This window comes from Lithobates pipiens, unplaced genomic scaffold (genome assembly GCF_037356315.1).
Source record: "Lithobates pipiens isolate NorthernLeopardFrog02 unplaced genomic scaffold, aLitPip1_a1.2 Scaffold_23, whole genome shotgun sequence".
Classification (NCBI taxonomy): Eukaryota; Metazoa; Chordata; class Amphibia; order Anura; family Ranidae; genus Lithobates; species Lithobates pipiens.
In genome coordinates, this window is record NW_027507785.1 from 214823628 (window position 1) to 214837136 (window position 13509).

A 13509-nucleotide genomic window follows, 5' to 3' on the forward strand; every position below is an offset into this window, starting at 1 on the left:
AAGCTTTTGACAGAGTGAGCTGGGATTTCATGACTGCCACACTACGCCATAAAGGACTGGGTAACAACATGTTAGGATGGATCCAGGCAATATATACTACACCGTCGGCCAGGGTTAGGGCCAATGGGGTACTGTCCGAACCCTTCCGGATCGCAAACGGGACGCGACAGGGCTGGCCGCTTTCACCCCTTCTTTTCGCGTTATCGCTCGAACCATTCCTATGCCACATTAGACTATCGCCGAACATAACGGGTATTTTGGTTAAACACACCCAACACAAAGTGTCTGCCTACGCGGACGATTTGTTGTTCTCTCTCTCAAACCCGGTAGTATCCCTCCCAAATTTAATGCAGGAATTTGAAACATACGGGACGCTCTCAAATTTAAAGATTAACTTTACCAAATCAGAGGCTATGGGCATGGGGATACCGGCGGTGCAGCTTAATCACCTTCAAGCCAGCTTTGCTCTGAAGTGGACGAACAGGGCTCTGAAGTACCTAGGTACGAACATTCCTCATACACTCTCGAAACTTTACGAGTTTAACTTCCCCCATTACTGTTGGAAATAAAAACACTTCTGTCCCAATGGCAATCGGGCATGCACTCCTGGATAGAACGCTGCAATATCTTAAAAATGTCTGTCCTCCCAAAAATCCTCTACCTGATGCAGGCCCTACCTATACATATACCATCCGTCTTTTTTAAAAGGGTTAGATCTGCATTTACAGAATTTGTATGGGCGAAAAAAAGACCTATGCCGCGTACACACGATCAAACAATCCGGTGGAAAAGTCCAGCAAACTCAAGTCCGCCAAACAATCCCCCCGTGTGTAGCCTCCGGCATACTTTTTTGACCCGAAAGTACGGCGGACTTAGAATGCCGTGTTGCACATCAATCTGCCCACCGTACTCGCATTTCGGCGGACAATCCGGCCGTGTGTATGCCAGTCCGCCGTACTTTTGAAATGAGCGGACTTTTCCCGCCCGGAGAAAAGTCCGCTCATTTCGAGCAGGTCTCCAGGTAGGTGGGGCCCGCGAAGGAGACGTCGCTGGCCCCGCCGCCTGGTATGGACTTAAAGGGGAACCCCAATGGCGAAAAAAATCGGCGTGGGGGTCCCCCAAAGTCCACAACAGACCCTTGTCCGAGCACGCTACCCCGGCCGGCCAGGAAAGGGGGGACGAGCGAGCGCCCCCCCTCCTGAGCCGTACCAGGCCTCGTGCCCTCAACATGGGGGGGTGCCTTGGGGAAGGGGGGCCGCGCGGCCCCCCCACCCCAAAGCACCTTGTCCCCATGTTGATGAGGACAAGGGCCTCTTCCCGACAACCCTGGCCGTTGGTTGTCGGGGTCTGCGGGCAGGAGGCTTATCGGAATCCGGGAGCCCCCTTTAATAAGGGGGCCCCCCCACCCTATGTGAATGAGTATGGGGTACAATGTACCCCTACCCAGTCACCTGTAAAATAAAGTACAAAAAAAACACAACACACGAGATAAAATACTTTATTGCACAACTCCGGGGGTCTTCCGTCTTCGGGGGTCTTCTCGCCGGACTCCTCCGCTATCTTCCTGTAGCTCTTTTGCTAGCGGAGGAGTCCGGCTTTCTTCCTCGCCGCCAGCCTCTTCTCCCGACTTCGGGGGTCTTGTCCCCCTCTTCGGTTCTTCTGCCGGGCCACCGCGCCTTCTTATAGCTCTTTTACAGGCGGTGGCCCGGTCTTCTGTCGCCGCCGCCTTCCGTTCTTCTTCTTCTCCAGATGTTGACTCAACGATCTCGACTGATTTTTTTCGGCGTTGGGGGTTCCCCTTTAAGTCCCTACCAGGCGGCGGGGCCAGCGACGTCTCCTTCGCGGGCCCCGCCTACCTGGAGACGCGCTCGAAATGAGCGGACTTTCCTCCGCGTGTGTGGGCGAGTCCGTTCATTTCGAAAGTACGGCGGACTTAGTCCGCCGTATTAGTCCGCTGAAAAAGTGCTGTGTGTGGGCAAGTAGCCCGTTCGGAAATTCCGACGGACAGTCTGGCGGACGTCCGCCAGACTAAGTACGTCGGACAGACGGGTAGGTGTGTACGCGGCTCTAGACTCGCCAACAAACTTCTGGTGCTCCCCAAATCGAACGGCGGGCTAGCCCTACCGAATATCCGAGCCTACTACCAGGCTGTTCATCTGGGAAGACTCATAGATTGGTGCCGCCATCAGGGTACCAAGGTGTGGGCCCAAATGGAACAATCCCAAAGTGTGATTCCGCTCCAAGGGGCGCCATGGTGCTACTCGGCACTGCCAATCGCGATCAAATGTCACCCACTGATTGGGAACTCGGCGAGGGTCTGCGCTCTGATAATTTCACAAACGTACCTCTCTTCCCCGAACTCGCCCCTTTACCCTATCATAGGCAACCCCTTGTTTACTCCAGGTCTTTATGATGGGAGCTTTCGGAACCTGGGGGAGGAGGGCCTACACCATGCCTCCCACTTTAGCTCCGGGGGGCGCTGGAAAACTATGGAGAATTTCCTGGATCCTATAGGCCCATTCCGTCTAGACTTCCTGAGGACACTCCAACTCACACATTTTCTCTCTACGATCCCGCCCCACGGGGAGGACGCCTAGCTGCTCACAGCCCTGGAGGTGCTCTGCACGGACGCAGGTGCATTCCCACACACACTTTCACTGACCTACAATCTTTTAAATGCTCCCACAGCAGACTTTACTCCCCCGGGACTACTTAATTGGGAAAAAGAGTTAGCTTGCCAATTTAACGACACCAAGAGACAGCGTATTCTCCGATTTACACACAAATCCTCTATCTGTGCCAAGATCCAGGAAACAAACTACAAAATTCTCTCACGGTGGTATAGGACCCCTTCGCAACTCCACTGGCTGTACCCGACTACATCAGACCTGTGTTGGCGTTGTCTCGCAGATAAAGGGACCATGCTGCATATCTTTTGGTCATGCCCGAAACTCACGCACTTCTGGAAAGTGGTGCCTGAGACAATACAACAATTTACGGCCCGGCCCCTTACAGACGACCCAGCATTCTTTCTCTTACATGCCTCCGATATCCCTGACAGGAAGTACCGGAAATCAGTGATCCGCCACCTACTTGATGCAGCTAAGGCCTGCATACCACTCCGTTGGAAATCGTCCCTACCACCGACCATTGACCTCTGGCTTGGTAAAGTGGAGGAAATCAGGAAAATGGAGGATCTTATCCTCACAGCGCAAAATAGAGAGGAGACTTTTACTAAAACCTGGCAGGGTTGGAATGTGTTCATATACTCGGCTGAGGGCCAAGCTCTGAGAGGGTCTGACACAGTGACGTAGTACCGCATGCAGTGACAATGATATGTTGAGTCTGGGGGCCATAGATAGAGGCCCCGTATCTGAAATTCCGATTGATCACCGCGCAATCCATGATTGGGTAACATACCTGGCTCCCCCCTTCACCCCCCCCCTTTTTTTCCCCGCTCTCTCTCTTTCTATATCCCTCCCCCCGTACCCCCTATATTGGATATTCCCTTTTCCTTCTCTTTGCCCCTCTGTTTTTCCTCTTTCTTTGCTTCTCTTCCTCCACATACTGGAAGTGGTATCGACGTAGATACCTAGTTAGTTAAAAAGAAAACTGGAAAGTGGGACCACGGGACGATGAGACTTTCCAAATCCACATGCTGCCGTTTATTGTTCCGGATGTTAATGCTAGCAGGGAATTGATGTTGTATTACCTATAATGCCTTTTTACCTGTAAGCCATGTGGAAAGTATGTAACCTGTTGGTCTATGTGGACCCATTTCCTGCTATAAATAAATAAAAAAAAAAAAAAGAAAATAGTTTGTCTCTTCTATCTCCATTTGAACAGTTAGCAAAATAAATAAGCTCAACTAATGCTTCCATTTCTGAAGTTATTACCTTGAGTGCCGCACTGAAGCGTCTGCTAGGAAAAGAGATAGAAACAGACCATGGCCTAAAAACGGCTAAAACCACTCTACTGGAGGCTGTTACCAACCGGTTTCAAGACACCGAGTCCAACCCTCTGTACTGCATTGCAACAGTTCTAGATCCTCGATTTAAAGAGCATTATTTTAATGTTGAGAAAAAGCAGCGTGCACGGGAAATGATACAGGCACAAATGGAGGTGGTGGAAGCATCCGGTGAAAGAGTTTTGAGGTGTAGCACAGAGGAAAGTGAGAAGAAACGGTTGCATACAAGTGAAGAGGAACATGCTCCCTCCATATCTGAAATGTTTGAAGAAATTTTACATGAATGCACCCCCGGTCCATAGCAGTGCAACAACAAGTGCAGCTACCCAACAGCTGGACATTTATTTAGCTGAACAGCCTATCGCCAGAAGTGACAATCCCCTTGTGTACTGGCGCATCAACAAACAACGTTTTCCTTTGCTTGCACAGATTGCATGCAGATATTTATCTGCTCCAAGCACCAGTACAGAGAGTGAGAGACTATTCAGTCTAGCATCTCATATTCTTGACGAGAAGAGAAACCGTCTCTCCTGTGAGAAAGCGGAGCAACTTTTGTTCTTAAAGCGAAATCTGCCACTTATACTGAAATGGATTTATAAATCCTTAGCATAGACCAATTCCTTTACCATGTTGTTGAACATAGTAAATGAATTGGCATTGGACAATTGGAACATACAACATAGTTTGACTGACTACCAGTATGTTCCAGTTGTCTAGTTGTGCCATACTGCCATTAGTTGTTTGTTCATTGTAGTAGTTCTACAGTTTTTTGCACTTCTTCAAATTAAGAGATCTCCAGTTTTAGTACTGTACACACACATCATACATAGTTTGTTGCTGTTGGACCAAACTATATCTCTCCCTCCCTAAGCTTTCAGCCTGCTGCATGTGCAAAACTGTATGTCCTGTATCTGCGGCAGTCTACATATTCCAGTACTATACACTATACCACACTGTGTTCCAGATATGGGCGGAGACTTCCAGAAACAAACTAGTCTACATTGCTTGCTGTGATTGCCTGAGCACCGCTGCTGTAGACCAGACTGTAGACTGTGTTCCAGGATGTCTCTGCTCATACCCGGGGCCGGAAAACAGTGTGGTCTACTGTAGGACTATGTATGTAACCCGCAGCTACATACATACACTTTTATCGCACATGCAGCCGCTGACACCTTAGGGAGAGATAACTAAATTACTACTAGTTCTTCTGGTTTAAGTTGAAAATTAATAAAGTCTAAGACATTAAGTCTTCTTAGACTTAGTCTTAGTCATTTTATTTTTATATTTTATTTCATTTTTTTTTTTTTTTTTTTGTTGTTATGGTTCAATGTGCACTGACTGCAGTCTACACTGCAGGATATGCTGTAGTAATTTATAATTTAATTTCGTATTTTATTTGATTTCATGATTTTATCTTCTGTGTCCACTGTCCAATTTATTTGGGTTGCTTTATTAAAGTAATGTTATTTTACATTACTGGACTATTCTTTTATTCATAAAATTAATGATTCAGTTCAATATGAATACTATAATGAATAATACTAAATAAGTAATAATAATACTATAATACTATAAGGCAATTTTATATAAATATTTTTTTTTTTTTTTAATATATAAAAAAAGCCATTTTCGGTTTCGGTGCCGTTTCGGTATCGGTTTCTGTTTTCGGCCTAGTGTATTTTTCATTTTCACAATCGGTTTCGGCACCAAAAAACCCATTCGGTGAATCCCTAAGAAAAACTAAAACAATTTTTCCCCATTAATCACTTTTTTACCCATCTATCAAGTTAAAAATTGATTATTCGAACACACATTAACTTCCTAGACACTAGAGTATACATCAGGGATGATAAACTTCACACGTCAATATACAGAAAACCGACTGATCGATGCAGCCATCTCCATAATTCCAGTTTTCACCCCACATACACTAAAGGAGGCATCCCACATCACCAAATATGTTCAGACCCAGCAGACAGAGATAAACCTCTCAGAACCCTGGCAGACTCCTTTCATAAGAAAAGTTACAAAGAAAAAACCATCAACAGCATAAACACAGCCTTGAAAACTCGAATAGAAAATCTCCTCAAATGCACAGAAAAAATAAAAATAAATAAAATAAATAAATAACTCTCGTTATATATATACACAACCCAACACTAGAAGGTATCAAAAAGGTAATAAAAGATTCACAACCCTATTATAACAGGATGAAACTGAGAAAAAATATTACAACAACCCCCATTATTGCCTTTCAGACAACCACCCAACCTCAGACAAACTAATCAGCAGGAAACTTCACTCTGATTATAAAGCCACAAATAATGGAAGCAAACCCTGCAATAAAGAATGCTGCAAACAGTTCAACCAGATCAATCTATCCAAAAGTGTCACACACACAAATGGGACCTTCAATATCACGGGATCATACAGCTGCACCTCCAGTAATGTGGTGTACCTCATCCAATGCAACAGGTGTAGCAAAGGATCTTACGTTTGTGAAACAGGACAGAAGTTACAAGCGAGGATGAATTTGCACACATATACCTTCAAGGAACATAAGGAAGACAGCACACCTGTGGGACATCATTTCTCACAACTGCACCACACTATAGAAGACTGCAATGTTTTAGGGAATGGCCTAAATATACATATTGGTTTGCTCACCCACTATATTACAGTTTTAGCGCTCCCCCCCCCCCCCACGACCATCTATAATTTTTTGCGATAAGCCAAAAAAGATCGGAAATTTGGGGGAAAAAACAATAGTCTATTTTAAAAGAAATCCAATAAAATCTAATTTTGTCATAAATTTAAGCCAAAATGTATTCTGCTACATGTTTTTGGTTAAAAAAAATTCCATTAAGTGTATAATAAATTGGTTTGTGTGATCACAGACATATGTACGCAAATGATCATGTAAAGGATGTGTGCAGATAATCACTGAGACATGTGATTTTAGTGGGACATATATGGGGGACAGGTATTATTTGGGGACATGTGTGTTTACACTAGACTGGTGATCAGCGAGTAAAAAGCTGTAAAAACAGCTCATACTCACTGATCATCAGCCGGCTGCAGTGATCCACTCTCCTCTCCTCAGCGTCAACTTCCGTGTGAGTAGAGGAGAGCCGATTGCCTAGCAACCGGCTGTTTGTTTACATCACATGACGGCTGTGATTGGACACTGCCATCATGTGATCAGGAGGGCCAATCACAGAGCCCTCCTGCCGATCGGAGATGTGCCGTGTCCGGGTGACACGTGCGCATTGGGATCACGTCGTTTCGCAGGCACGTGATCCCCCTCCTTCTGAAGGACGTTCCTGAACATCCACTCAGAAGGAGAGGGCACCCAGCCAGCCGTATATGTACATTGGCCAGGTGGGAAGTAGATTGGAAAGGGCAAGGACCTAGGCCAGCAATGACAGTAATTAGACACTCCCAAAAGAGGAGAGGGTGGTGCGAGGCAAATTAATATTCAATTTTTCTAGTACATTTCAAAGGCATGTTGCAAGTGAATATAAAATAAGTTATGAAAAGGAAAAAACTGTGGAATGAGAAATTCCTTACCTTTACTCCCTGGATGAGGCCATTCATAAGGAAGGTATGCTTAGGGAATGTCTCATGCAAAACCTACATAGGTAAAAAATAAATACAATTTAAGTGATTTACTCAGTAATACATGAAATGTCTGACTCATTCTGTGGTTTGCAAGTATTTTTTTTCGCTTTAAGGAAATGACTGTCACAGATGGAAAAAGCAGGTCAGGTACAAAGGCACACACACACAGAATCAAAAATGAATGATTCCTCCAAGTATTGCCCCCTATAAACATCAATGTGTATAACACTCTAAAAAGTGGGGGGGTGGGAAGGGAAGGATAAGCAGGGTGGGAAGCTCTCGTGAGCATGTCATATACAGCGCCTTGCGAAAGTATTCGGCCCCCTTGAACTTTTCAACCTTTTGCCACATTTCAGGCTTCAAATAAAGATATAAAATTTTTATTTTTTGTGAAGAATCACCAACAAGTGGGACACAATTGTGAAGTGGAACGAAATCTATTGGATTTTTTAAACTTTTTTAACTGATTAAAAAAATGAAAAGTGGGGCGTTCAAAATTATTCGGCCCCCTTGCGTTAATACTTTGTAGAGCCACCTTTTGCTGCGATTACAGCTGCAAGTCGCTTGGGGTATGTCTCTATCAGTTTTGCACATCGAGCGACTGAAATTCTTGCCCATTCTTCCTTGCAAAACAGCTCGAGCTCAGTGAGGTTGGATGGAGAGTGTTTGTGAACAGCAGTTTTCAGCTCTTTCCACAGATTCTCGATTGGATTCAGGTCTGGACTTTGACTTGGCCATTCTAACACCTGGATACGTTTATTTGTGAACAATTCCATGATAAATCTCCATCCCAGTTTCAGGTCTTTTGCAGACTCCAACAGGTTTACATCCAGAATGGTCCTGTATTTGGCTGCATCCATCTTCCCCTCAATTTTAACCATCTTCCCTGTCCCTGCTGAAGAAAAGCAGGCCCAAACCATGATGCTGCCACCACCATGTTTGACAGTGGGGACGGTGTGTTGAGGGTGATGAGCTGTGTTGCTTTTACGCCAAACATATCGTTTTGCATTGTGGGCAAAAAGTTGGATTTTGGTTTCATCTGACCAGAGCACCTTCTTCCACATGTTTGGTGTGTCTCCCAGGTGGCTTGTGGCAAACTTTAGACAAGACTTTTTATGGATATCTTTGAGAAATGGCTTTCTTCTTGCCACTCTTCCATAAAGGCCAGATTTGTGCAGTGTACGACTGATTGTTGTCCTATGGACAGACTCTCCCACCTCAGCTGTAGTTCTCTGCAGTTCATCCAGAGTGATCATGGGCCTCTTGGCTCCATCTCAGATCAGTCTTCTCCTTGTCTGAGCTGAAAGTTTAGAGGGACGGCCAGGTCTTGGTAGATTTGCAGTGGTCTGATACTCCTTCCATTTCAAAATGATCGCTTGCACAGTGCTCCTTGGGATGTTTAAAGCTTGGGAAATCTTTTTGTATCCAAATCCGGCTTTAAACTTCTCCACAACAGTATTACGGACCTGCCTGGTGTGTTCTTTGGTCTTCATGATGCTCTCTGCGCTTTCAACAGAACCCTGAGACTATCACAGAGCAGGCGCATTTATACAGACTCGATTACACACAGGTGGATTTTATTTATCACCATCAGTCATTTAGGACAACATTGGATCATTCAGAGATCCTCGCTGAACTTCTGGAGTGAGTTTGCTGCACTGAAAGTAAAAAGGCCGAATAATTTTGCACGCACCACTTTTCAGTTTTTTATTTGCTAAAAAAGTTTAAAATATCCAATAGATTTCGTTCCACTTCACAATTGTGTCCCACTTGTTGGTGATTCTTAACAAAAAATAAAATTTTTATATCTTTATGTTTGAAGCCTGAAATGTGGCAAAAGGTTGAAAAGTTCAAGGGGGCCGAATACTTTCACAAGGCACTGTATAACCCAGAATAAAAAAATAAAAAAAAAGTTATGAGCGCTACCAACCCAATTGTGTACCTATAAACACAGCCCACTGTACATATTAGAATAACAAAAAATGTTTTATTGTATAAAAAAATTCATAGAAGGGCCAACATTAAAATCCAAATCCTCCAAATGTGACATTCATGCAAGTAAAACCCCATGTCCACCTCTCATATCCAGGGACCATTTATGTATAACAATTAAGATCTACGAAATATATGAAACAATTGTATTGCTTACACCATCAAAATAGTGCCAACACTATGTATTCCAAGGAATCATTCCTTGGAAACCAAATGGTCCACCAGGAACCGGGATTGGTAGTCTGCACACATCACCCAATCTCTTTGTGAATTCCAGCACAGTGTGAGGGGGGGATTTCAGGACATTGTTATACCTATAGCCTTTACACTCATATGGCAATCTTTGATATGCAGACTGAATACAACCCTGATTACTCTACCGCCTCTGGACCACTGTCATCATTACGTGTTTCTTCAGCTACCTTATTATTACATCGCATATCACTGAGAAGTGTTAGTTGTTCAATTTTGTGCACCTTTCCAAGGAATTTAGGTCCCACTCGCTTGGTCCAGGACTATTTCCTATCAATCCCTTGCAGGAGTATAGCCAAGCATTGACTCCCGTGTATACAAAAACATATCCATCCCTCTGTGTTGGCACTATTTTGAGGGTGTAAGCAATAAAATTGTGTTTCACATATAGATCTCAATTGTTATACACATATATGGTCATTGGATATGGTTATGAGAGGTGGACATGGAGTTTTACCTGTATGAATATCACGTTTGATTGATTTGCATTTTAATGTTAGCTTTTCTACGTATTCGATAAAATAATTTTTTTTTGCTATTCTAATATTTACAGTGGGCTGTGTTTATAGGTACACAATTGGGTTGTTAGAGCTCATACAGGTTTTTTAAATCCGGGTTATATACTAAGGCAACACAGCTTTAACAAGTTACATACCAAATTATAGGAGAAAGTTGGTCAACGTTTAAAATTACTACCGGGGCAATAAAGTCCCTTTAAGAAAGCTCCCAAAGATCTGTGTAGGCATGAAGATTGGCACACTCTGTAGCACTTGAAGGTGGCAGAGTTTGTCTACTGCTGCCATTCCCGAAATATTCAGAGGGTTTTTATTGCTGGGAGCATATAAACACATTGTGTTGCTCAAGTGACAGTCCCTTTAAAGGGGGTCATAGGTTCTATATCACAAATGCAAAAAAAAAAAAAAAAGTTATTACAAGAAAACTATCATTTTTAAAAGAGAAACCCACTGCACACCATACAAAGGCTAATATATTTAAGGGAATCTGTCATGAAATGTGTGCTCTCATTTCCAACCTCCTTCTGCCTAGCATGTTACTTTACTGGCTTCCTTAGTTAGGATGTCACTGGCAAGTTTTAATATTGGGAGTTCCAACGCAATAGATTGCATGAAGCATGCATGATTGCATGAATTCAAGATCAGAGATTCACTAGGCAGTAAAACCCAAGAGTGTGATGGACAGGTAACTAATATTTTCAAAATGAGGTTGACAATGGCAGTGCACTTGTGTCTCATTGCAGGTTTCAGCAACTGTCAACATGCAAGTTGTACATGTTCAGCTTAGCAAGGGGGACATTTGTGGAACATCAATTTTTGGAATTTCCTAAAACCGTTCACCACATTAAAGCTGGTAAAAGCAGCATTCAACTTTTAAGGATGGTTAAATATTAAAGTGTATAGCCAAACTAATTATTGTAAATCCTTTCTTCCTAAATTGTAACACTATATCAGCAAAGGACAACCAATAACATGTGCCTTTTGGCAAGCTATGTAACTATGTAATTTTTCGCCCCCCTCATAGATACTGTGTACTTTTGAAGAGAACTGCATGCGGGCAGCCATCTAGTTCATGGAGTGTCAAAAGCACGGGTCATGTTGGGTAATTCACCCAATCTTGTGGTACCTCATATCTCCTGACCTGTGACAAAGATCTCAAGAGAGCTTTTTCACCAGCTTAATGAGTGCATACACACCTCTTCTCTCAAAGCATAAATACCTAACTAGGGACAAAATCCTTACATGACGGTACCACGTCTTTTCCAGGCTTCATAAATTGTTTCCTCAGTTTCGTTCCCTCTGTTGGAGATGTGGCTTACAAGAATAAAATACACATTTTCTGGAGCTGCCCTCAGAATTTGAGGCTTTAAGAAGTCTTTAAAAAAACTTACAGATAACTTTAATAATTTAGCTGCATTTTCTTCCACCTTGCTCACAATAAAATAAATCCCTCCTGATACATTCAGATAAAGCAGCCAGAGCAATCAAACCATACTAAAAGGATCAGACTCCCCACTCCAAGGTTGCAGTTCTTGAAAATTAAGGATATCAAAACAATGGGAGACCTCACTTTTCTGCTCAATCATAATGAAAAACATTTGCAGAACTTGGATTTCACATGCTCCTAATATACCAAAGCCCATTTGATTGCATCTGACAGACAAATCCACATACACGACCACTTGAGAGCTTTACCCATATACTATTGTAACCATGGATCCCACATGCCTGACTTTTGTTCCCCTAGTTTTCACTCTTTATCCTTGACCTCCTCCTCCATCTTTGTATTCCCTACCCTGCTTTCCTCCCCATGCTTTGGGCTGTTATTGCCCCTAGCTTTTCACCAAGATCCATGCCCCAGTCCTTAATTCTTTGGTCTCTTGAGTCAGAGTTCGCCTTTTCTCTTATGTCCCCTCACTCATACCCTACCAGGGGGATTATACCCGTGTCTGGGGACCTCTGTACTATTATTTTCCTGCCAGACATTACATTTATAATTATTGGTCCCTGGCAGGGGTTCATTTTCATTGGATCTGTACTGAAGGCTCTTTAAAATTTAATTTTTGCAAATGTAGGTAAAAGTATTAAAAAATATAAATAAAAACAAAAGAATGAACAGCATAAATAATAAAATAAATAACCAGGAACATTTCTGAAGCAGTATAACTATATATTTTATTTGCAGACATTTTAGTTTTTTTAATTAAACGCGTCTTGTCATTCTGTAACCAGTATATCTCATTCATAACTTACCACCAATGTTGGAGCAGTAAGCAAGCCCCAGGCAAAGAACTCGAGGAAGATCACAATGACAGCATGATACACGCTGGGAGAACCAAACCCCTGAGGCTGCATAAAAATAGGAATATAGAGCATAATTTAATGTAAAGCAAACCCTTTGCTCTATCAGTACAAATTATCAATCACAAATTTCACAATATACAAATCTTACAGCTCTGCTTCACAGCCTGTACATAAACCAATAATTGAGGTACTTCCAACTGCGTGTATTTAAAATTTTGATGTAGTGAATACAGAGCTGCATGAATTTGTGCCTTTTATATGTGCCTACATTTTAGCTTTAATTCAGGATCTTCTGAGCAAATTAACTAAACAAAAAAAATTCTAAAATGGCTTCTAAGTTTTTCCTTCTTGGTAACATCCAATTCCCTGTCATGCGACTGGACACTGAACAAGCAGCGACATATTCATGAGGTCATTCCTATGCCCTCAATTCCAGTGTACTGAAAGTCAAAGAAACCCAACTGGCTCAGTTTACTACTCCCTTTCTCACTACAGCTGCTGTGCAAGGGACTAATTACAGAAAATTAGGAGATATAAGTACTAGTTTTAAAGTAATACTAAAGTCTTGCTTTTTGTTTTTTTTTATCTAAAAAAAACAAAAAACAAACATGTTTTACTCAACTCCTCTGTGCAGTGGATTTGCACAGAGTAACCTGGATCCTCCTCTTCTCAGATCCTTTTTGGCTCTCCTACCCCCTGTGCCCTGACAAGTGCCCCCACAGCAAGCAGCTTGCTATGGGGGCACCTGAATCGAGCTGCACCGTGTGTCCATTCAGATATGGAGCCCTGGCTAGTCCACGTCCCCACTCTCTCCTCATTGGCTAACTTTGATTGACAGCAGTGGAATCCAAAGGTGCT

General features: G+C 43.0%; 1 protein-coding gene across 1 annotated transcript in view; it reads right to left on the reverse strand.

The window, feature by feature from the left end:
- SLC71A1 (solute carrier family 71 member 1) overlaps positions 1-13509 on the reverse strand; it is a 132047-nt gene that overhangs the window by 74396 nt on the left and 44142 nt on the right. The window contains exons 3-4 of the mRNA XM_077452838.1: positions 12601-12696; positions 7538-7600 (exon numbers count right to left, since the gene is read on the reverse strand). Coding sequence (XP_077308964.1) covers positions 7538-7600; positions 12601-12696 — 159 coding nt within the window. The remainder of the gene's footprint in view (positions 1-7537; positions 7601-12600; positions 12697-13509) is intronic.